Raw genomic sequence first — 27129 nt, 5'->3', positions numbered from 1 at the left:
ATTAAAACATTTCTTTTGTAAAACTGAGTATTAAGTTTAGTTTTTTGTTATTATTATTATTATTATTCCTATTTTTTTATTTTTATCTTTTTTTTTTAACTATTCTACGGAGTTAATTGAAATTTGTGTAGGGCCTTGCATAAGAGAATTGATTAGTTACTTAATTCTCTTTACATTAATCACTTACCTTACGTTTTGGGTTTTTTTTTTTTTTTTTTTTTTAATGTTTCTTACTTAATTTTCTTTAGTCTCCTTATTCTTTTAAGCTACAATAATATCTTCGTCGTTCTCATCACTGCTATTAAGTAAAGCATCAGTGAGCTCGCCAGATTCACGTTTCTCCTCATCGTCTCTTTCAATCAGAATTTTATTAGTTTTGTGTGGCGCTTCATTGTGCGGCTCTTTAACGCAGGCCGATTCTAAATGTTTGTTTAAATATGATTTTAATGCGAATGTTTTGTTGCATCTTTTGCATGCGAAATTTTTATCTATCGAATGAGTTTGCATATGTGCCCTTAAATTCGAACGATCGGCAAACGCTTTACCGCACTGAACACAGGCATATGGCTTTTCGCCAGTGTGAGAACGTAGATGACCTTGTAAGAGCCAGGGCCGTGAGAATAGTTTGCCGCAAATATCGCAGCTGTGCGAAAGTTTGTGCGTTAGCAAATGCATTGCCAAGGCGGGCATTGAGACGTACGCTTTGCCGCAGGTATTGCATTTCTTCGCCGATTGAGAGTCTAATGAACGATGCGTTTGTTTATGACGCGATAGATTACTAGAAGTTGCGTATTGCTTGCCGCACTCGGAACATTTATAACAGCCACGTTTCTTTTTAGTTGATTCGGCTTTGCCCAGCTGCTCTTCTTTCTTTTTACAGGCTTTTGTACGGCCGTCCACTATATTCATAGTGTATTTCCATAATTGCATCGATGGCTGATGATGATTCGATTGACCGGACTCTGAAGAGGAGGACATATCAATATCTATATCAGACGAATGATCGGAGTTGGGGGGCGTCAAAGGTGAACAATTGCCCGCATTTGTGCTGACTGCTGTCTGGCCGTCATACACACTGCTAATGTAACGTATTTTTGAAGGCTGTTGACTATGATGATCTGCTGTATCCACATAAATATTCATATTATTAACGTTATGCAGTAGATTATGTTTATTAATGTTGTGATTGTGCTGGTGATTGGAAGAACTGGATATTTCTTGCATATGAGTTTTTACCAGTATAGGTGGACTTGAGGCGGATGCGGTTGGTACCGATGCAACGATAGATGACGATGATGCCGACGATGAGATGGAATTCTGATGCATAATGGTTACTACACAAGGAGGAGTTAAAGGCGGTAAGCTTTGCGAAAGTGATAATAGATCATGAGCAGCTTCAGTTTCTTCGATGCTGCGTTCTCGATAGATGTTAGCCGGTATAGAGAAATCACTTTTAATTACTGATTTTTGATTATTTTGTTGCATATGACGATTACTATTCGAGCTCAAGCCACCGGCTGGTGGAGCATAAAATATAACTTTACCATCCTCCGTGGGACTTCGACCGGAAACTTTAAAAGTTTCCTGGCTACTTTTCTGATGACGGTTATGATCGCTTGTTGCCCTAATAACTAAGAAGAGAAATTTACTTTAAAAAATTGTTCTTAAATTAAGGAGAATTTATTGAAAATACGTTCATAAGGCTTACGATTAGAAACGATGGAAGTTCCTATAAATGCTTTCATTTCAATGAAATTATTTTTCGTTTTCTTAAAAAATTATTTCAAATGAATTGACATTTATAGCATATTAACTATCAACATTGACAATATCTTAGTTTTATTTTTTTAGCTCTAACACTTGTAACGTAGAAATATCGAAGCATTATAGTGGATACAACGTAAACATACACATTCGCTACGAAAATCACATACAAAGTAAAATGAAAGTCCATCAAAATTGGCTGATTGCGTCTTATGTGGTTGGGGATGAATCAAAAGATTGACAAAAATTCACTGCTAAAAGCTGAAATATAGTAAGTTATGTGCATTAGCAAAGCTTCATTGAGGAGGCCACACGTAGTAGAGGGATCAACAAAGACATCAAGACGCAAAATGGATTCCGTCTGAAGGTTTATGTAAGCAGCGGATTTGCTCATTGTGCCAAGAGTGAACTGAAAGAGCTGTTGATAAACATAAGTTCTTACCTAAGAAATATTAGGTAGGAAAAGAAACCTTAGGTAATCAAAAAAAAAAAAAAGAAAAGAAAGAAGAAGCGATTTGAAAAAACCTCACGCGTGAAGCAAATCTAATACGTCCAATGCCTTTCTTGTTAATTAGAAACTTCCGAAGCCCATTAACAGATGTTGTTAAAAAGGGTTTATGTTCATTTATTATTATTATTATTATTATTATTATTATTACTATTATTAATTTCGCCAGAGAAATAAATTCTTAGACTACACCTCTTAAAAGCACTAGCATCTAAGGCTATCGGCTTTTATTAAAAACTCTACCGTACTTGAGATTCGAACCCCTAGCCATTGACTTGCTAGTTGAGATTCCTCGCCTTCGGCTACTCAGACGGATTATGTTCATTTAAAAGCATATTCAAATAAGAAGCCCTATCGAGACTACCGTGGAATAGTTATGAGACTGAGAGCGATTCTAACAAAAAACCGGTGCCTCTTCAAAGAACAATGAAAGCCTTTCATTTTATAAATATAAATTTAATAATAATTTTTTTGCCCCCTTTTCTTATGCCAACTGTAAACCGTGTCGTTTCGTCTTTGACAGATGCGGCACTTTCGGGCATAAAATCGTCGAAGAAAGAGATTGAAGGACAATATGTGAATATGAAATGGCAGTTTTATCGTATAAGGATTGCGCAAACTAATAAAAACCGAAATTTTTTTATAATAAAAATTATGTCTACGGTTTCTTCAGACGTTATGGCATATAACTCCAATTATTTTCTTTGTGGCTATTGTTTTGGTTGGAAATAAAATATATTTGCATTTAAACAGACATAAACATTAATTTTTTGCAAATATTTCTGACTACTTTTAGATTAAGGGCCCTTTTTTCATATTTGCAACACCTACGCGGGTTACAGCTGCTTGCCGTAAATCCCCGAACTCTCGATGTTACCATTTTTAATACTTTTAAAAAAGAATTCGTTTTGAAATAAATAAAAATCCTACTATGAGAAGTTGCCCCCTGTTAGGTACTCAATATCTCTTTGATTAATGAACGATTTGATTCATGTAACGATTTTTGAAAATAAGGTATTATATGGGTAATGGTCGCAAAAGTCGATCGATACGCATCATTTTTAATAGATTTCGTCCTTGGGTCAAAAGTTGTCGGTGTATCAAAATTTTAGCAAAATATCTCATAGTTGCCAGTGGCAGTTTGAGCATAAGAATCCAATATGGACGGACGGAGAGACAGTCTTAGTGATATAGTGAGAATTGCGTCTCTTTCAAGTTACACTGGATGTTGCATACATTCGCAAAAGACTTAAAGTGCCCTTATACCGCAAGTTATACGGGGTATATAAACATTCAAAGATGTATGCTTAACAACCCTCTTAAATATTATCATTGTAGAGCTTCACTTCACCTTCTATCCCAAAGTAATGGTGAAAACTATACTATTTTTTGGGATATTGCAGCGAGGCTACCCCTTGTTATAATGAAATTTCTTGTGGCACTTATAAGCTCGAATATCACTTGAATTAATATAGAAACCTTTGATAGAAATTCTTCAAATATCTCACTGTACACAACATATAACGGATGAATTGCAATTTTCTACTTACATAAAAAAGTAAAATCTTTTTATAATCGATTCAGTTATTCATACAGTGCCCTAGACTATATACAAGTCAAGTTAAGGTAAACGTATATACGTAAAGGTTAAGTAACCCCATAATTGACTGACAATCGACTTAATATACTTTTTTTTTTTTTTTTTTATTTACTTATATAGTTATTTTTTCTTCTTACGAAAAATGATAAGAAAATTCCTTTCATGTATTTCATCCTTACTTACGCCCTTACATACATACATAAATATATTTTGGTGGAATAAACCTTTTTACTGTTTGTAAATAAAATAAAATAAAATTCCATTTTAGCTAACCTTTGGGCGTATGAGTGTTGCTCGTATTACGACATTTAATCATACATGATATTATATATTAAATAATGATATTAAGTAAACTTTATTGTGTTTACGAAACTGTAAATAGAATAATATATTTTGATATCATCGTTAATCGGTATTTTTCTCGTCGTTTTTTTTTTTTTTCCTTTTTTATGCGAAAACGTATTAAGATTGCGGTTAATATTTGGAGAAACAGCAATCAGCAAAACTGTTTATATATTGCCCGTAGAAAAGAAAGAAAGTATTAAATGAAATGAGTTTTTATGTAACGAAATTGCCTAAAATCCCGTAAGCATCATATCGTGTTATACTTATAAGAGACGACGACAATATGATAACGCATTACCAATGAAAAGAGCAATAATAACCAGTTATACATATATAAATATAAATATATATATATATATATTCATTCTAAGCGATATAGAGAGACTACGTAAATGGAATGATTGGCAAGAAAAATATGATGAAAACAATCTATATGTATATAATTTTGCATAAGAAAATTATAAGAAATTTTAAATGCAATATCTTAAATTTATTTATTTATTCAAATTGATTATAACATATTTTCAATCAATAACTATGTATGTATTTATGTATGTATGTATGTATGTATGTATGTATGTATATTTTGAAGCGTTTAACATAAAAAACTTTTAAAGTACAATTTATAATTAATTTAAATATAAATAAGAGATTAATTTTAAGTTACAAACGAAAACTTAAACTAAATTTAAACGAAAGAAAAAAAGTAATTATAATAATAATTGGAAATAGAGAAATCAGTAAATGATAACCACAACAACTACGACAAGCACAGTATATATATAATAATTATAATAACATAATATTATAATAACTGTTTTAAAAATTGAATGCATTCTAGCACGCATGCAACATGGCGAGCCCGAAATGCATGCCTATATATGCACATATACATCATGAAATGCACATTCACATTTGTCCAGGAACATTACAAAAAAGAAAAGGGTCAATCAATTTGGGCCCAATCGACGCCATGTGCGCTTTTTTTGTCGCATTGAAAGAATGAAAAACAAAAAAAAAAAAAAAAAAACGCCAAAGTTGTTGTAATTTTCATTTAACGTTAAGCATAAAATCCCGAAAAGGTTTATAAAATTGCCATTTTTAGGTGGATAGTGGGACAGTCGTAGAGGAACACAATAATTAAGTATCCTCTAGGAGAAACATTAAAACACATATATTCCAATATTGCTGCAACTTAAGTTACACAAAATGTCATATCGATATTGATAACCATGTTGTAAGTATATATATATTCTAGGATTGGTCTAACGATAAGAGCATAAAAGATTTTCGCAAAATGGTTGCCCATCTTTTAATGGAATCGAGAAAGGATTTCGATTTATTCACCACAAAGGCGTTTATCTAAGGCGTTAAATCTAAGCTTAGCGTCAGCTTACGTGTTTATAAACAATATATCATTTTATTTGCCGTCGTCCGTTGAGGAAACAATAAGGTAAGTCTAGGATAGGTCAGAGGATAGGTCGATGCATGGAATCCTCAGAAAGTGTACTATAATATTATACTATACTACACTATTTATAGAGACAAGCACGATTGATTGATCAATTTGTGTTATAATTCGAAAATATGCATCAACCCGCTAAATAGAATGCACGATAATAAAATATACTTTTTTTTCCATCTCTTGCTGCTCGTATTTATGTAGAATGATTATAAAATGTCAATACAAAATATAAAAAATTCGAAAAAAATTTGATTGGAATTTTACTTTTAATGTATGAAGGTCAAATAAGTACCAAAGTTGTTTTTTTTTTTTTTTTTTTGCTCTTTTTGATGTGTTTGTACTTCGATACCGTATTCACTTAAAAAAAAAAAATTAGTTTTAAAAATGAATTGAATGCGAATGCAGAAGTTTTTTTTTTCTCATCAGGTTTTTTGTTTCAATCATTATTTTTTAGATTGCATTTATGTTTTTGAACGTATTTAGCCAATGAGTAGTTTCTTTATCATCAAAGTATTAGAGCAGAAAAAATCCTGATGATGGCATCTCTCGCCATTAAGAGTATCATTGCAATGAATTAATTTTTCCCAAAAGAAGAAAAGCTCAGTTCAAATTTTTTCAGTTCTGCCATTCAAATGGATCAAAATCAATTTATAATTTTTTTTTTTTTTTTTTTTTTTTAATTTACTATGATCAATAACTCAGGAGATCTTTCTCTCTTCTCGCAATACGGTAACGATCACAAAGAAGCGAGGCAAGAGAACGAGGGATACGTAGGTGTTGGTTGCCGTCTGATGGGTATTATGCTTTCACCGATTCAGCACTCACTGCAGACTGGGACCAAAACTAAAGTCGACCGCACGTGAGATATGAACTGTCATGAAAGCAAAACTTTTATAGCGTCTGGGGCCAAATACTAGTATTTGTATATGCAGGAATCATCAATGTTAAGATAATGTTAAGATATGCTTACGAACATTTATATGTTCATCAGAAATCCTATTAAATACGTGTGCATCTATCCGCTCAATAGGAGATGCTGAGTTTATTTAACCGGATCCTCCGTTTAATCATGTATTCCATCATTTGCTATTATTATTCTAATCAAAATTGCGAACATTGAGATCAAATGTGTAAATGTTTAAATGTGGAATGTATGTTGACACTGAGCTTTTAATGATTAATTTGAGAAAGTGCGCTCAAAAAAGCTGCAAAGTTTTAAACGAACACAAAAAAATTGTTTCAAAATGCATCTGATAATGTATGACTTGTAGCAAATACTGAGGCGAATCTCTAAACAAATACTTACCAGATCCATTTGCATAACTCTAATTAAGTTAAAATATATTTGCATTGCTCGTATACTCAAGGTTACTTGAGTTCTACTTTCTGTTCCATCTGCTATAATCGCAGAGATATGTTTTGAAGTGTAAATTTAGGCCACAATTTTGAATAGCATAACGGGCATCATAGTACTGTCATTGACAGTAGTAGGCCGCAGAGAACTCTTGTGTAACATATTTCTGCTATAAAAAACCTTAATGACATAAAGGGTATGGAGATAAGTTGGAAGTTAACTAACAAAGACATCACTCAACCAACTACGTTAGCAGACCTCTGTAAACTCTTTGACAGGGCTCTGCTAAGAAGGATTACAATACGGTTGGACTTGCAAGTCTCCGCTTACCAGGAATTAGGAAACGCAAAATACTTTAGTGAAAACGTAATGACTCTATATAAAAATATCTTTAAAACAAGGTAAACGAATTTAAATTCGGCTTTCGAGAACCATTTTTATGTGTCAGTATATACCTACTACGGGATAATGGCAAAATTCGAATGTCTTGTGCGTTCAAATTAAAAAATTCGAACAACATCCGCATGTATGACGTGAATCTGTATGAAAGTACCTTTCAAACAAGTTAAACGAATTCAACTTCAGATTCCCGGAACTAAATGTTTCAAAATTTTTAAAAATTGCTGGTTAGCAAAACAATACTACTTAGGCCTATTAACATTAACGCAAATGAATTGAATTGGATTCATTCAGCGTTCGTCGTTAGCCTAAAACATGTGGGTGGGAAATTTAGATCAAAATATCTCAGCCTGTAGATTGAACGTGCAAACAAGCGAGGCTTACATTGATTCAGAATCACTTTCGGTGTAATAAAAAGTGTGTCTATCTGAAGCGCTTTGCCGTCGTGCATACTATAGCCTTTTAGTGCAAGTTGTGAAGAATATAAAAAGGAAGAAAATAAAAAAAAGTTTACTTTTAAAATACTGATTAGACTTAATGCAGTCTTTTGCAGCATTCTAAGTAACTTTTTGAGGAGCACTTCGCCTAATTCAAAACGATTTCGCTTCGTTTGTAAGCACAGATTTTAGAAATATTTTCTTAGCAATTTTACGTAATTTTTATTTTTATTTTTTTTTTCGCAGATCGCGACTTTGACAATTTATTAAGAACGGTGAAGGTTATTATCGATTACAGAGAAAGGAGGATGTATATTGGGTTGTTGAACAGGTTTTCCTTGCTTGAAACAAATAGCGAGTTGCTCTATCTGTCTGATGTAATCACCGTTACGAATTCAGAATGATAAAAAATATTATATTTATAGTAAGTCTCGGAAACTTAAATTTGAAGTTAAACAAAATCGGTCTAATAAAAGTTTTCTTCGTGTTTCTTATTAAAAACCGTTTGTCAAGCTTGAAAATTAGCCAATTCATTATATAAGTCAAGTGTTATAATATAAGAAATGGAAATTCATATGTACTTCCAAGTCGGCCTTACTTAGAAAATAACTGGCATAGTATGGAAATTGTAGAGGATTTCCAACTACATGTATAGACGATTCACATCATCACGAACGGTCGAATGTCGTAAATTTATCCGCTCAACGATTTCAGCAATAAGTTGTTATTCGGCTCTTTGCATCACTGAATGCGTTCATTTAGTCGCCATTACCACCAACTGGCCTTCCAGAATATGATGAGCATCTTTAAAGATCAAAAATGGCCGCAATGTAATTTTGCATACAAATTTTGGCACGGGGCGTTCCGCCAATATATCCTATCCATTTTTTTCTTTTATTGGACAGCATTACTACCTTTTCGATAGTAAAAAAAGTGAAATGTGCTGTGTGAAAATGCTGCTCTTCTCCTTCCATCTCTAAAAGCGTACCAAAAAAAAACGTACTACGTAGAATCAATCGAACTTTTGCACAAGGCAAGTCTTGCTATATCGACTGGCAAAGTATATATATAATGATTGTGCGGCGTAAACGTAATTTTGGCTGCGAAAACGTGCTATTAAGTCCACTATTGAGGAAAAACGAAACTACATTCCGAGCCTAATAATAATGACATTCTGCTGCTTGGTTTTAATAATTTTTTCTTTCGCGTTACAGTTGTATATCATTAATACATACACATATTATTTTTATATTTTATTTTATTGTTTTCTGCAGTTTTAACATAAGCTTAGTGGGCAATTTGTACATGGGGTGACAAAGCTACCGTTTTTTTTATAACTTTTTTTGTCCCTTTTGCTATATTATTATTTTTTTTTTTTGTATTAATTAATTAATTTTGTATTAATTAATTTGCTGAATGGAACTATTATCGAAAGGTGTCATATTTTAGTGCGGATTATAATTCAGTTTATTGTCTAAGTAGTTCTCTGAACTTACGAGGTCCTAGAGAGATTACTATATTGATTTATTTATCGATTTTCAAGCTTACGCACCTCTTAAATATTATTCGAATAAGTTTTTTACACACGTTACACGATATTGCTTACTTCACTTTTGTGAAACATTTAAAAGGGAGAGAAAACAAAACTACATATCTTGTAAATAAAGCTATTACAATATAAATTGTTATCAATGCTTTCCATGAGACCTTACCGAAACTAAAAGAAAAAATAAAATAATATGAAAAAAAAAAAAAAAAAATTCGAAAATGAATAAAATATTATAAGTAAATAAAATTTCGATTTTCATCATTTTAGTTTAGTTATTACTGTAAACGTTCGCTTTGAGGTGTGTTTGTAGTTGATATACATACATGTTAAGCTGTTGCTGTTGTAACGTGAAAACGTACATATACACTTACAACAACAAAGTACAATATTTATTAAATATTTTTGGCACGCTAGTCTCCCATCAATTAGGATAGAGAGGGCGGCAGTAGTATGCGTTTGTTTGATGTGTGTTTAAAAATAAGTAAATAAGAAATCTAAGACAAATAGGCAAAGCTGCTACAATACAATCAATATATACAAGCCATGTATGTGCAAAAGTTTATGCAGTCCTCTATTATATACATATATATATATATATATATATATATATACATATATATGGGCGTGTATGTATATATATATGTATATATATATATATATATATATATATATAAGCACCAGCAATTTAATAAAATCTCCCTTCGTTTATATCTATGTACGCTTGCAGCTGTTGCTGGTTTTGTTGCCAAAACAAACTTATTTCTCCTTTAATGAAATGTAATAGAGGAGAAATCATATCAATATATATATATATATATATATATATATAAAGTTATCATGATTGGTAATGGTACCAAGTGGTACGAGAAGAGTTAACGTAAATAGAAAATGAGCCACTAAATGTTAGTATGTATGGCTGGCCTACTCACTAACGAAAAAAAAGAAACGAAAACCCTATGAATGGAAAACGTACAATATTAACATAACGGAAATATTGAACAACAACAAAAAAAAAAAAAACTTGAAGTTCATTATTTTGAAAAGCATATTAATACATCTTATGCAGTTAACGTAAGCTTTATTACAATACATTTACTAAAAGTTTTAATTAAAATTAAAATTCGTGTATAAAACATCTTTTAAATGCGAATTGCTTTGGTGTCTGTCAAATGCTATTGAAAGTTTTTAAATTGTCATTTGTCAGCAAAGAGAGAGAGAGAGAGAGAGAGAGCGAGAGATAGAGAGTATACCGGTACCTATGTACCGATATACGCATAGTTATGTTTATGCCTTAATAAGGAAATCTTATTAAGGATATGTTTTAGTCTTTTTTTTTCGAAATGATTTTAACTGCACTACAGTGTGTACATAGATTTATATATATATATATATAGCACAGCTGAACGTAATAGCTTTTTAAAATCCTTTCATATGTATGGAGATTTACACGAGTGACCTTTCGCAAACAGTTCTCTCCATATTATCCTCTTCTCTCACCATTTTTCTAAACAAGATATGTAGCTAAAATGCTTTTACCGAAAATTCTGCTAAGAGCTTAAATGGTCTTTCAATTTTAACTAGAATTTAGTTTTAGTCCACTATGAAATTGTTTCGAAATTGTTCACCATTTTGTCAAGAGTTTAGTGTTGGTATTGTATTGTAGACCAATTTCATTTATACGTTTGTTCGTTATACAGAACACTTCTAATCACTGCTTATGGTATCTTAATATGCAAATCGTTTCATTTTGAATTCTCCACTTTTTTTCTACTTTTGTTGTTTTTTTTTTTTTCCTTTTTTTCTTATTTCATTTTGATATTGCATTCACTCACCTATCTCTCTAGGAATTAAGTTTAATTGCTTTGGTTTTACTTTAATGTCTGGGTATTAGGGTTTCGCTAAAAATTTTGCAATTAAATTTTTTTTTATTTTTTTTTATGATTATTATTAGTACTCTTCGTTTATATATATACAAATTGATCTTTAAGATTTGAAATTATTTTAAATTCGGTATTAATTAATACCGAAGTCACCATAGAGAGATTTAATATTGTTTAAATAAAACATATAAAGCGCACAAAATATATAAACTTTCAGTTAATTTGCCATTCACCATTTCAGGCTCTTCCCTGTTATGGACGACGCTGCGATTTCGATAAATATATACAGTGGTCAATCTTTCTGCATCTTCAAATTTTGCAGCCGCCATATAACGGCGAGTTACCTTTTTCGTAGCAAACCGCTTGATCAACCGCGGTATCAAATAAAAGATTCTTGAGTACACACAAATTTTTTTTCTAAAATAAGCTTGTGTTAAGGTTGTTATTACACTGCACACCACTTGTGATACAAGAATGTATTTAGTAAGTGCGGACGAATGCAACACCCAGAATCAATTGGGATAGATCCGCCTTTATATATTATACAAATCGATTTAGAATCATTTTTTAAATCGATCTGTCTGTCCATCTGTCCGTCTTGTTTTCTTGTATTCAACCTATAGGGCGCAATTTTCGATATTTAGATGAAATATGGCGCACTAACGTGTTTTGGCCCATGGACGAATTCCATTGAAAATGATTCAGATCGGACCCCTTTCCCGACCACATCCCATATAGCACTTTATTTTGAAAAGACGTTATACGAGTAATTGCATTAAGCGAAGTGGTGTAGGGTATTTATTGATTTGTCGTATTCCCGATCCGCTCTTATATGCGAATGTTTATTTACACAATTATTAATTCATTACAATAAAAGCTTACCTAATAAATTTTTCATATAACTTATCTATAGTGAGAATATGCAAATAGGGTGCTCCTCGTTATTTTTAAGTTATAAATCTATGAGAAAAAATTTCCGTAATTTATTGAAATGTTGACGTTAAACGTAACGAAGCAAGATGAATTTCGGTTTATGTCATTTTGCTTTTCATCTATGCTTTATGTGTAAGTTGATCAAAACCAAGTAAAAGGATAGACAGTACCAAGTTTTGCAATGTACATGCGTTTCGATTTATCAAACTAGGATTTGGGGGATTATTCCCCCAATGATGACGAAATTTATTATGCACTAAAAGAAAATTACCCAGCATTAAGCGAATAAATAAAGGCAATTCAAAATGGCGGTTTTGAGCTTAAAGGCAGCCAGCAAATAAAACGATTATATCATCACACGAATTAAGGCCAACAATACACATGAAATGGCGATTTTCGCAGCGTGAAACTCATACCCATGAAATGAGAATGTTTTCGAATCATATTGCGGTGATGGAAAGTGAGTTTATTTTGATAAACCTATTTTGGATAAGATTCATCCCAAGTAAGGTCTCATATTATTAGCTGCGTCAACATCAAGATTTTACATTCTTTCTTCGTCTCTCTCGCTCCCTTTTTTATAGCCTATCTAATGGATGGTTTTAAAAATTCTTCGAACCCATTGAAATAATTAATAGTAATTCGATCGAGAGTTGAACAGTTACAATAATCACAATTGTTCACAATAGTTTGACTTTTTTTAACATGGAAGTATTAAATCGGTTTAAGGGGAAAACTGCTTTGCGACCATAAAGTTACAGATCGTTTTCTCTTTAACTTATTTACAAAAGATCAATCAATTCATTTTAAAACATTATCTTCGAAATATTTGTTCATATAGTGACATATATATCATGAAATTTTTTTATTAATTTTTTAAAAACAAAAAGCTGGGGCCAGCAGGTCGCGCAAACAAAGGGCTAGCTACCTTTCGAATAGCATTTCCTTGCACATATCCCACCCTCCGAAGGTTCGAAATGTTTTGAAAGTATTTTTCAAAATCCAGTGAAGTGCTTTTGTAAAGAATGTTATTACGAAGATACGGTTGTAATTTCAAATTAATAGATTGAGAGCTTAAAGCGCTATGTGGAATTTGCGGTCACCTTATTGATATCATTATTAGACATTTAAAGGTTATGGTCAAAAATGTAAAAATTTCTCCAGCGAAAACTTCAAACAGCAGCTAGAAATATCAATAGTAACCTTCTACTTGTATCATTTCATTATTGAGCTACGAAAAAAACTGCCACTTTTTACTTGTCCGCCATGTAGCAGGAAAGCTAACAAATATTAAAATTATATACGATAGAAAACAAGCGCAATCCATCCAAATACGCTCACAATAATTAATACCGAATGTTTCAAATTTTATATATATGGGAACGTTTGGACCTTTAAGCTGTACTTATGTGATTAGCGTAATTTAAGTTCAGCTATAGATTAAATTTTTGTTGCTTGAGCAGAAATTTTTTTTCTATTTCTTATTTTATACATAAAAGTCGTTGCTATTGTAAGGTAATGCGCCATAATTGAAAATCGATTCACGGCCTTTGGAAGCATTAAAGTGACCGTCGGTATAATAGCCAAATAAATGCCTTTGGCAATGTACGTAAATCTATAGTTTCGAATAGTGCGTTTGTGTATATATATATATATATACATATATATATATGTATATATGTGTCTACTTTTGTGTTGAGGGTCACGCGAGGGTTTTTTCGTGCATTTGTCGTCCCTCTACAAAAAATCAAAATTTCCATTCATTTGCTTTCAGGTTCATAGGTAAACGCAAGTGTCTTCTATGCAAGAGCATGCAACAGCTTTTTAAGCTTAGCTGTTTGTTTTCTAAACACATGTTCATACTAGAGAAAAAAACATGATATATGCATATATATATATATATATATATGTATATAAGTTAAAGTGAACAGGTGGTCTATAACACGTTCTTTCTGTTTTATTTTCGCAATTTATGATGATTATGCGTGCCTCCGCGAAGGCAACAACAACAACCGTCTTAAAGTCAAACATATATTTGAACAGTCAAAAATTTATTAAACGAACGCTTCAATTACTATAAAAATATATGATATGAGTGATGGATTCAGAAAGAGAAAGAGCGGAAGAGAGAATAGTATTTTATATCTCTTTTATTAAATATTTTATATACAACTAACTCATACGCCCTGCATGTCGATTTTAATAAGTAGACGATATTTTTGTTTTTAAAGCAAACCTAAAACACAGCTCGAGGGTATTATTATTTTCTTTTAATTTAAAAGATTCACTTAAATAAACTTTTTAATTACATACCTTCTCCTTTAAACGACGAAATTGAAAAAATTATCTCGATATTATTCGACTAGCTTAATTTACGTGAATGAGAAGACAAAATAATTGATATATTATTATTATTATTATTATTATTATTGTTATTATAATTTTCGACTAATGAAATAAATTCTTAGACTAAAAAAAAAAGACATTGAGCACTAGCAGCACAGGCTATCCGGCTCAATAAGTGATATAATCATAGATAACTTTTACGTATTTATATTAAGCTGCTCTTCATTAAACAATGGTAAGCGTTTCAGTGTATCATGTGCCGTAGATGTATGTACGCGTACGAAATTTAAAATATGAATTTTACTTTAAGTATATTCGTTGTTATCGGACGTGATAAAATTTATCAAATATATTTTACGTCAACGACAACGCATGTTTATATATATGTATATATGTTAAGCTTTTTATTGAAAAATTATATTTAAATAATTAATATTAGTTCATTTAATTATTGCTAAAGAATAATTAATTCCTTAAAATCGAAAATATAAAATTGTGTAATAAATTTGATCGTTCAATTCATTACACTGTACACCACTCGTGAGCAAATATTACGTTTTTGCGTGCATATGCAACATCCAGGAGCAATTGAGATAGACTGACTTTTTATTCATTTGAAATTTGTCTGTCCATCTGTCCATATTGTTTTCTTGTGTTCAGTTTACAGACAACCATTTTTGCGGTTTCTTGATAATATTTTGTATATTTGCGAGTTTGCGTTCACGCATGAACGATATTGGCAATGGACCACTTTCCATATTAAGTATTATGTTGAAAAATAATTATATGAGTAAGTGGAGGATGATGTAAGATATTCTAGGATATAGTGTTTTTTATTTCTTTTTAATATTATTACGGAAATCTGGTTGTATTAAGGAAGCGGATATACCCAAATTAAGGAAGTTGAATAATGATCATCACCGAGAAAAAGTTGATCAAATCAAGTGCTTATGCACTCAGCTGATTGAATTATTGTAATTGTTGTATATAATTTTTTTTTTTAAGGGAACATCACTGTCGCCTTTAAGTGGTAACATCACTGTCATCACCCTTAAAAATAAAAGAGTTTTTTTAAAATTTGTTGTTTTTGTTTGGATGGAAGGTATAGTAGCAAAATAATAATACTCGGCGAGGACATTGGGAATTAATTTAAGTACAAAATAATTATTTTATAAATATATTAAAAAAATGCCAACAACGCAGCCATTGTTTGGAGACACCGCCAACTTTTGAATTCGAGAAAAAAAATAAAAGATAATCGTATAATCATCATTGCTATATATAAAGAGTGATTTTTAAGAAATATTGAGTTCTGAGCGATTAGTCAGTGTTTGAAAGAAAAAGTTCGTTTTTCGACCGAAAATCTTTTGTGTGAATCACTTGATCGAAAGCATACGACGTCATTCTCTAGAGAACTCTCCTTTAAAGATGCCAGGCGAAATTCGAGTGAAATGAATGAAAATTGTAGCGTCCTATTTTCAAAAGTTGTATTCCCAAATAAACGAATTTCAAGTTTTGACGTCTATTATGCTATAGGCACACCTTTTTATTTCACTGCAAATTTTTTGTTTTTATTTTCATCATATTTGTCTATAGTAATATATAATACGCCCCTTTTATATTCAAATATTGTTCGTCATTTTCTTTACTCGAAAAGTTTTTAGTAGAAAGCGCTTCGTTTGCTGCTTTTGTCAAAGACATTTGTGTACATATGTTGGTTTTTTTTTGACTTGTTTGACATCATAGGATGGAATCATTGAGAAAAGTCTGCACTGTAAATTGCTGAAAGCTAATGCTTAAGGTACTCTAAGTCATAAGCAATAGTACGCAACCAATGGTCAGGAAAACTTTGATTATTTTCACTAATGATTGAAATTTGGTATATTTTGCATTAGATATATGCATAACAGATCAATTGAAGTACTGATGAATTTTCAAAATGTGTACAGCATGCAAATAATGTCAACTCTAGTACTATTACTATTATTAAACGGTAGGATGACTACTAGCAACTAAGACTATTGCCTGTTCTTCTTCATCTTTTTTTTTTTCTACTTAAGGTAGATCAGATGGTTAGTTTAGCAGCTTTAAAAACTCTAGTCATAAAGAGTTATTCCATACCATCTTCTACTTATTCATATAATACCTTTTCAAAATAAGGTCTTTTATGGGTAAGGGCCAAAGAACTGGTCCGCTCCGAACCGTCTTCGGTAGCGTTCGTGCTTGAGCCAAATCACCAGCGTACCAAATTTCTTCACAATATCCTAAAAACGGTTATCTGTAGGTTAAATACGAGAAAAAAAATTAAGGAACGGATCGACAAACTTAAATTGGTTTCAAAAAGTGCTTCCGAATATTTTGATATAATAAAAGATCCATCCATCCGATCCATCTTCTAAACTTACTTCTGGGTGTTGCATACCTTCATGTAAACTTTACCACAAGTGGGCTTGCGGTTATACGAATTCCAATAACTATACATATACATATAACTGTAAGCTAAAAATGAATATTTTTGTTTGAGGTTTTTTTTTTTTTTTTTTTTTTTTTTTTTTTTTTTTTTTTTTTTTTTTGATTTTCTTATTCAACAAAATTTATTCTAGATACTAAAATTTATTTTGAATCCAATTCCATTATTAAGATAAAAAATGTAAGCAGCATTTATTTTGAAAATTAATTTGCACTTATGGGTAATGAGTGAAACATACCAATGACATTGCCCCGTTCAAAGTCAACACGACATATAAACTTCTACAAATAATGTTCCTCGAACCACAAACAGTATCAGCTGTCAGCCAAAAACTTGTTCCCAGAAAATATGTCTGTATATTGTTCATAAAATGTTATACGGTCATATATGTTAAATATGAACATGCATATACATAATATACATAAATAGAATACATATATAGGAATATATTTACATGTATATGCTTAGTGTCAATATAACTATGTACCAAATTTTCATTGAATAAAGATTTACGTTAACATCCGGTCGCAACGTTATTCGCATTAAATTAAAATATTTGATTATTTTTGTAGGCGGAGCGTTTTTTTTTTTTTTCGGCAAATCACATTGCCGAGCGTTAAATGAATAAACGATTCTATATTCTGTGCTGTGCGGACGTGTAGTGTGTAGTCATTAATGTTAGTTTCTGTTCATGAAATCTAGTAACAATAGCAGCTTCACGAGTTTTTTTCTTTTTTTTTTTTTTTAATTCTTCCTTTAATCCAATTCTCAGTTTTGCATCGATATATGAGGACGCAACAGGATGTGCACAATGCATACGTGATGGAAATTTCTAAATAATGCAACAACAAAACAATGTCACGCATATATACTGATTGTTAATGTTATATATAAACGAATATGTTGTCTTATATAGATTTACGTTGACACATGTTACGGCACACAATACGAACTTGGCGAGTGCGCGACCATTTCTGCGAAAGTTTTGAGACGTACGACTGAGCTGCTGCCTGAGATAACTGTTTGTTTTAAAATTTCAATGATTTATTTATTTAGTTTTTGTTTTTGGAAAATTTTGTTAATATTTTCTCTCCACTTTGACACATGTACGCGCGATAATAGCCTTTTTTAAATGATACCTGTCCGAAAGAAAAAGTTTAAATGAAACAAAAAAATTGTTTCGTCAAGTAAATACAAACAAGTAAATAAGTCCGGGTAATTTTTTATCTTTCTCATCGCAATTTTCACAATGCGGACATCTTAAGTTAATCGAAAGAATGCGATTGTATTCAATAAGCATTTTCGGTGAACATATTCAAACGAATGCTTGCTTTTTCTCCTTATGGCTTTTCATTTTTTTGTTTTATTACTTAAATTACTTTATTTGTCAAAACCTGGTAACTTAGATCTTGAAAGTACTTCTCAAATACTCTTTACCTCAGGAATAGACGAGGTGGTCATTAAAAGCCACGTTTATTGGTTAAGTCTATGAGTGCAGACAACGATTACGTAAAATAAAATGTAAATGAACAATATTCAGTAGGGGAAAAAGTTCGTGGCATTAATGTAGAAATTCTGGCGAAATTTTTGGCCGAAAAATTGAGCAAAATGCTTTTCATAAACTCCTCTTCACAAGAGTGTAAAGAAAAGATTCGCGTTCTATTACTAGTTAGGGGATATGGTGTAAGGAACTTAATCGCCGACCTTGCCCGGCTATAATGTTATTATTTATTTTTTATTGTCATATATTAAGTCCTATTATTGTATATACATTGCTACACATGTGTATTTGTATGCGACATTCAGTGATATTCGTTTGTCTACTCGTTCATATCGATGACATCGTAGTTACCAAAGTTATTTATTATTGTTTATAGAGGAAACGCGATAATCAGTTTTATGTTTTCCTAGCACTTGTGCGAAGCAATTGTTGCGTTGCATTCGAAGTGCGTAGGAAATTGTCTGCGAAAATTCTCTGCAGCATTGTCCAGCAGTTAAAACCAAACACGAAATAGTCTACAGCTAAGCTTAAACCAATGCAAATAACGAGGAACGTAGACTCGGAATTTACAATAGTCTGTGGAATTTCAAAAGTATATATATATATATATATATATATATATATATTAGCTGTACTACTTCAAAGAGGGTCTGTATCGAGAGCTTTTTAAAAGGAACGTCTTAATTGCATTTCTAGAAGAAGAACGTCAAATATAGACTTCAGAGAGTACAAATTTATATTCATTTATCGACGGAAATATTTCAATTTATTTGGTGGATTCTCCTCAGCCAAAGAAACGTGTGCAGGAAAAAAAAAACCTTTTCAGTTGGTGTAAAACGGCAACAACAAAAAAAAAAAAAAAAATACAGAACTTGAATTTTTCATTGCGTTTCTTTGCTGTTATTATGGGTTATATCGCATAAGAGAAGGTTTGGTAACGAAAAACGAAAAAGATTGACGGACGGATGGAAAAGAAAAAGTTGAACGAAATTTCGATGCAGAGAAATCAAAATTATTTAATTTCAAGTAAAAATAAAATTTAAAAAAGTGTATTCGAAATGTGTTAACTTAAGGACTGACCGGACAAATAAATAAATATTTATTTTATTTAAATGTCACATTGGTAGGCGCGATCAACTTTGTCCATTTTTGCACAAGTGCCACAGTATCGCCCATAGAATATGCGTTCGTATCAAATTGCAACAGACATTAGACAGCGGGGCAGTCGAGCATGCTGAAATCGGTGCGTAATTTGATGCTGATCAAGAGTCTGTATGGTTTATGGGACTTAAGAGAAGTTCCTTTCTGGGCGTTACGAACGTTTTGGCAAAATGTGTGTAGATCTCATCCGTCGATGACAAATAGATAAAAGTGTGAAAGAACTATATATATATATATATATATATATATATATAGAGAAATAACACTTTCCTTGTCTTACCATTTTAAAGGGTCACACAAAAAAGCAACGAATTGGTGAACTTATTAAATGCTATCGTTTTATCATCCTATTGCTTGTTGTCGACCGTTCATCGATTCAAATCATTTTTACGCTTCTATAAAATTAAATAGCATCCACGCATTTGCTGTATATTCTCAAATAAAAATCTGCTTAAAAAACATTTCTAAAGAATTCATGAATTGTTGTTGTTGTTGTTGTTGTTGTTTCCTTCGAAAGCAAATTTCGATAACTAGCTTTCATAAAATCATAAACGAGTAAAGGAAATGCACTTTCCCTTACCCGGCTATCTCCCCTACGAACTGAAAGTTCCCTCTCCCTCTCTCTCTCTCTCTCTCTCTCTCTCTCTCTCTCTCTCTCTCTCTCTCTTTATCTATCTATGTATCTATCACAATCAGAATTAAAATGAACAGCTCTGTTTTGGCATTGTGATTGAGCCGTAGTCACCAAAGCTTGTGATTGTCGTTTCTTGTCGCACTTTTTATGTCTATATTGCATTTGGTATTCTACACCAGTTGTAATCACAATAATATCAATTTTGTTATAAAAAATGGTTAGTAAATTATGAGAACCTGAAAATAATAGTCTCGCTGATGTTGTGCAGAATACAACACCTATTAAATATTCTGTACGTTCTACAAGAAACAATTCAGCGGGCACACATATTCAACATGCGTTATGTAACTAGTTTTCATGATCACTGCATGTAATCAAGCAAAGATAACTTAATTCTTCACTTTAAGACCATATTTAAGAAAACAAAAAAAAAAAAAAAACCAAACAAACTCTCTTTTCGTTTATTTCAATATCTACAGGAATATTTTAAGGTGTTTCTAATATATATATACATATATATATATATATGTTAGAAAATTTACATTAATTCCCGTAGTACGCTCTGTTATCACTAGACAGTGTGAAAAAAAATTATTCGTTAACACTTACTCTGTGGTTCTGTATTGGTAGAGGCACCGTAAATATTGGTCTTTGCTGTAGGTAAATGTTGTATATGATTTTTGGTGTTAATGTTGCTGTCGTTGTTATTTCTGAAAATGCTCATGTTGCTGTGGCAATTATTATTGCTATGACGACGTTGTTTATCTTTGGCATTCATCTCAACCAATGATTGAGCAGCTGACCACTCCAAATGTTCACATAGAATTTCGTCATCGTCGTCGCTTACAGGTGGTGGTGGAGGTAGGGGCTGCCTTGCTACTAACTCAGTTGCCGATCTTTCATGTGATGGGGTAATTTTGCTGTTTTTGTTGTTAAACGTAATCTTGCTCTCTTCCGCAATAGTCACTGTATTGATGCGTCTGTTGCCATTGGGTTGGTCTAATGATTTTTTAACAACACATATTGTTGTTGTAGCCGTTTGATTTCTTGACTCATGTACAATTTCCGGTTGCTGTTGGTGTCGATGTTGCTCTTGATGGCCACTTTGTTCATCATTTAAGTGTTGGTGTAAATATTTTGCATTTTGCGAACGTCGTCCTTGGTTAACGATGGCATTATGTTGGTGCTGTTGTTGGTTTACTGTCTGACTTTCGCCATAACGTATTGCATGTGGAATACACAAAGTGTTGCCATGAGTGTTGCTAGTATTGTTGGCGTTGGCGGATGTATATGCTGAGGCAGCAGAACTTTTTGCTAAAACAATTTTACTTGAAGCCGCTATAGACTCCACAGACATTTTTGTGGTATTTAATGCTTCAGTATTGTAGTTTTCTGTTTTTTTTTTGTTTTTACTCTTTTTATTTGTTTATTTAATTATTTATTTTTATTATTATTTTTCTCTTTTTTTTTTTGTTGGAAATCTGCTTTTTGTTTTTTTTTATTCTATTAGAATACAACCTTTCTTCATGTTCGCCTACCGTCACTATAATGATAGTATCCTTTTGAAGGATATTTCGCGTTTTTTACAAATTTCAAAACTTTAATTTTTAACAGAATAAATATTTTTCCGGCACAATTTTAAAACAAAATATAAATATTAAATTTTTTATTCCAAAATTTCTTGTGTTTCACAGTTAGGTATTGCTTTCGTTGTAACGTTGATTAGGGGGATGATTTTTTTTTTTTTTTTTTTTTTTTTTGATTTATTTAATTATTTCTTTTTTATTCCGCGCTCTCTTTCTTCTTCTTATTGCTTTGAACGACTTTAAGTTTTAATTGGCTTTAAATTTTTTACATGACTATTCTTTCTTTCGAATACGTTTTTATTCTTTTTTACTATTTTAAATTAATATTTATATACGTAGTTTTAATAAAGTATTTTATAGATAGATGTCGGAAAGCGGAAATACGCGCATCTGTAAATAAATAAAAAAAGTAATTAATTTTTATTTAATAAAAATTTTTATAACATATTTTTTATGGGAAATTTGCAGAAGAATAGTTTTATTGAATCCTGGCCATGATGGCGATAGTAATTATGTAAATAATATGATCGTAATAACAATAATAATAACACCTACGCTTTCGTCGAAAAAAATATTTCGCTTAAACAAAAAAGCGAACAACATTGAGTAACAAATTTTAAATCTGTTACAATTGCTAAACACTTTCTTTTCCATTCCTTTCCATGGGTACATTATTATCCATTCTCTGAAAGAATTGAATTTTCTCTATATAGTTCTTTTAACTATTGTTTCATTCTCATAAACCATTTTATAGATTATTATGCTAATGTGTTTTCCTAGCACAGTTACATTACCGCGACTTAACTTTTATTTTCTCGCATGCGATCTTCTTATTATCTTGTAAATATTGCTCTTCAAATTAATTACAGAAAAGCTCGCTTCAAAAAGCAAAGATTTCTTTTCTTTTTGTCTCTGCCATCGTACGCGGCATGAACTTATGTGTCCATGTTTCACCCACGATCACGAAACGCTACAAAAACTCATCCTTATTAATTTGAAATTTCACCGAATACTTGAAATATTACTCATGTGTTCTTCTCAGTAAACGTAACAACCATATTGCGGCCAGTTTTTGCTTGGCAAAGTTCTCAGGCAAGACGCCATTTATAGTCCTTTTTTAAAGGACATTCAAATATGCTACCTCATGAACTTTCTGTCAATGATCATTCAATATCATTTGTGAATTTTTCTCATCATTTCGGACCCCATCGCGATTCTGCTCATCTTGGGGAGTTCGTATAGCGTCGTTTAAACTCTGCCATAAAATATTTTATAGGTATAAACGAATGAGTATACTCCCCTAGAGTAGCATTTCGCTCGGTTTTGATATTGATATATCATATATTGACATGCCCTGTGTGGTTGGTCAAATAATAAAAACGAAAAAAATAAGTAAAAATATTGTAGTCAAGCAATAGCAAGGCCTGCTACTAAATACCCTACAAAGTATCGCCTAATAAAATTCTCCATTCTTATTTTCATGAGAAAATATCAAAAATTATTGTGTGTTCCCCATGTAAAAGGATATTATATATGGGAGTAGGTCCAAGAGCAGTATGGGGATGGTCCATGCTTATCAAACTTAATTTTCTTTTTAAAGCTCTTATGGTCCTTCATTTATTTTTATCATAAAGCTATTAAAATTGTCCTTTTTCGCCATCTAAAGCTGTACTTTTTATCAAACCGCTTATATGAGGAGGGAATAAAAAAAAAGGCGTACATGATCTAAATTGGTCACAATGAATTTTTATATCAATTTACTGCTGTAGACCAATTTTCACCATAAATTAATAAAAATTAAACGCTTTTGCTACTACATAAAAGCTCAGATTTGATGAGAACCGTTTTATGAGAGGGGGGTCCTCCCAAAAATGAGGTCATCCGATTCGAAACTTTCATATGTATTTAAAATGCCGCAATATTAATATTCAACGATTTTTATTGAGAAATTTTGCAAACTGTAATATTTCAAATTAAACTCCTCTTCAATCTACGCTTCTAGAACGGCAGTGATCGTAAAAGTAGTTCAATCCAATCCATTTATAATGAAATTCATCCCTGGGCCAAAACACATTAGTTTACCAAATTCCATCAAAATATTCCAAAAATTGTAGTCCGAAAAATATATCGAGAGACATCAGACAGACAAGCTTGAATTGTTTCAGAAAATTATGGTGAATTGATCGATATAATGAAAGGTGGGTACGTTTTCGTATAACATATGAAGATTAAAGTATTCGTCCATTTCTGCTTCTTTCATGTCTATGGATTTAGTGAGAGCTTTATAAATGTTCCATAACGTATTTTTTTCCAAATTTTAAGTTTCACTTTTGTAAATTTCAATTATAGTAATTTCTTTCAAATAATAACCGCCATCGATTCGTGAGGTAGAGGGCAAGCGTAAGACGGACTAATACCCTTACCTGATAGCTCTCTTCTTACTCATTGCACAAGTTTTATATAAAACAAATCGTTTTCGCGAACTTGCATTTTCTAACGTTGCGACACTGTTTTGCCATAGTCTCTTGTTTGTTAGCGTACACGTTACGCCCAGAATGCTGGCAAGTAAACTTGTAAATTTTAATAATATTATGTGGTGTAGGGTATTAAGTTTATGTGTTTTATGACGAATATAGGTAAAGAAATTCAATTCTGATAAATTTAAAGCACGCTAGGTCATCCTTCGTGCCCTATTCGATGGAAGAGTTCTTATCGAGATTATTTGGGAATGAGTACAATTTTTGATATTTTGTTAGGCGAAGTGGTACGGTGTACTTATAGCCGTTCGAGCACGCCTATAATATTTCGATTTGCTATTCATTTTTCTTTAGGTGGCAATTATTCGATATTATATTCGATATTAAGTTGCACGCTTCTGTTCGCGCAGTTCGGACTATACAAAATCGTAGTGGGGTTCACAAATAAAAACAAATCATTTTTTTACTCAATTTAAAATGATTTCATTCATTGTTTCATTGTATATGCTTCGGTACATGTAGCATATTTTGCCGAGATGGAAGCGTTAAAAGAATGTTTTTTTTATTTTTTTTTTTTTTTATTTGTGTAAACACCTTACTTTTTAAAGCAATATCAGACATGCATTGTTCCATGCGCTGTTTAAGCAAGTAAGGAGAAAGACGCAGTGATGGAAACCGTTTCTTATGATTGTGTATACATTTTGTTGTTAAAATTCCATAGAAGTTTTAATTGAATTTTTAACGAAGCAACGACATCAACACGGTAAGGAGGAGCAGAAATTATGGTATTAAACAGAGAATTAAACACATACACACACACACACATATATATATATATATATATAGACATGTATATGTACCGTAAAAGCAATTTATGCTGTTGCTTTTAGCGTCTTTTATGTATGTGCGCACATTTTATACATATGCATACACATATATTTGGTAGATATATATGTGTAAATGTTGTTTAGGAAACCAGTATATTGGACGTTATGGTCTATGGCCACCTGTCAGAATTATAAACGCGCTAAAATCTAACTATAAGTGGCTATGTCTATATGTATAGGTATAGGTAGAGGTATACGCTAATATGACTGACAGGCAATCATATAAGATTCTATATGAACAACGCGATATATTGTTGAGCACTTGTTTGCTAAACGACAAACGGGGAGGGAAGATGAGATTTAGCGATATAACAAAAAAAAAAAAAAAAAAAAAGAAAAGAAAATTGAAACTGAAATTGGAAATCAAAGGGTTTGATGGTAGTTGTGTACGTGGATTTAACATGTTAACTTTTAATAAATTTTATAAACGTTGCATAAAATCTAAGTAATTTGCTGGTTACGTCTATATATTGGTATCGTTTTGTATCGTTGAAAACTGATTTTATAAGATATGGTAACTCTGCATTTGCGCTGTTGCAGCTTGCTTTGGTGTTTTTCTATTATTCAAACAAGTTGAGCAAACAAGTGTGTTATTAATGAGACGGTTTTTGTTGCTGTTGCTCGTCTTCTCTCTTTTGATTTTTTGTCGTAGCTGTTCTTGTTACTTTTTTGTTTATTTGTAAGGGTTTGCCAAGCATCGAAAGAGAAATGGAAAGAGTGAGAGCATATTGGTAAGAAAATAGAAAACAATGCTGTCATAATAAGAACAAGAAAATTATCGCGATTCAGCTTTTCAGGCTTTATAATGCAATAATTTTTCTTTTTGCACAACTTTTTCATAAATTTTTTCTTTTTAAACTTTCGATAATAGCTTTTCTTTTTTAGTTTTTATAAAAACTAGTTGTTGTTGTTATCGATATAGTTGTTGCCGTTATTATTATTATTATTATTATTATTATTACTATTATTGTTGTTGCTGTTGTCGAAAATGCAACTTTCTCAAATAAGAACGAGGCTAGACGATTAAAGCCGAATGGCTTAACTGCTGTTTTTGCTGTCACTGTTGCTGTTGTTGTTGGTGTCAATACTGTGATTTGAAGCGTCCTTTGCTGAACTACCCGCTTAAATGATGACTACAGCAATAAAAACACACCACCACATACCAGTCATTGGCAACAACTATATATACGTATATGTAATGGAGACAACAACAGCAATAATAACATGAATTACAAGAATAGCACGAAAAGGGCTCACGAAAGGATATTAAGTAATCACTAATAGAATATTTTTCCTATATTTTTTTCTATTTTGATCTTTTTTTCTTTCTTTGCTATACGATAGAATAACTTTTGCTTACTTTTGTTTCTACTCACATATTTGATGAATTTACATTTCGTAATAATTTCCATAGAAGTTGCATAGATTTCTTCGTGATTTTATTACTGATTTACTGATTACTCTCCTCATCCTAGATATTCTTACGTACATCAGTTTCATTTAAATGAAAACTTTTTCGCAATTCATTGTTAAAAAAGTAATAGAAAATAATAAATTTTGGATGCGATAGCAACGCAGCAGTAATGCATATAGAAAGTTTATATAGCTGTATCCTCTTATTTTGTTGTTATTATTATTATTATTATTATTATTATTCTTGCACCTTTTTTCTGCATCGATTCAATTATAGATTTCTTGAAGGTTTAGACAGATTATGAATTTTGTTTGGTTTTTTTCCTACAGAAAATCGTTTCTTTTGATGTGTGACTCAAAATATTGTTAATTTATTGTATTTGGTTTTGTTTTGTTTTCGTTTCATTTTTTATTTTTTTT

At 31.5% G+C, this 27129-nt stretch overlaps 1 protein-coding gene across 2 annotated transcripts; it reads right to left on the bottom strand.

Moving 5' to 3' along the window:
• Positions 1–200: 200 nt before the first annotated feature.
• Positions 201–27129, bottom strand: LOC119631792 (probable serine/threonine-protein kinase DDB_G0282963). Of its 2 annotated transcripts, none has more exons than XM_038024303.1 (3): positions 26657–27129; positions 20956–22322; positions 201–1631 (listed from the first exon to the last, which is right to left on the bottom strand). In XM_038024303.1, exons 2-3 carry the CDS (start codon positions 21701–21703, stop codon positions 262–264), a joined length of 2118 nt encoding a protein of 705 aa, XP_037880231.1. In that variant the 5' UTR covers positions 21704–22322; positions 26657–27129; the 3' UTR covers positions 201–261. The 2 variants fall into 2 exon arrangements, with proteins under 2 accessions (XP_037880231.1, XP_037880230.1); XM_038024302.1 differs by having other exon boundaries at positions 26673–27129.

The sequence above is a fragment of the Glossina fuscipes genome, unplaced genomic scaffold, assembly GCF_014805625.2.
Source record: "Glossina fuscipes isolate IAEA_lab_2018 unplaced genomic scaffold, Yale_Gfus_2 1, whole genome shotgun sequence".
Taxonomy (NCBI): Eukaryota; Metazoa; Arthropoda; class Insecta; order Diptera; family Glossinidae; genus Glossina; species Glossina fuscipes.
This window is presented reverse-complemented; position numbering and strand designations above follow the sequence as displayed.

What these genes read in the sequence shown, in the direction of transcription:
- LOC119631792 (XM_038024303.1), bottom strand. Translation starts at nt 21,703, where the DNA reads ATGTCTGTGGAGTCTATAGCGGCTTCAAGTAAAATTGTTTTAGCAAAA. An exon ending in TACCAATACAGAACCACAGA is followed by an intron (nt 1,632 to 20,955) that starts GTAAGTGTTAAC and finishes TTCTCTTCTTAG; the next exon opens with TTATTAGGGCAACAAGCGAT.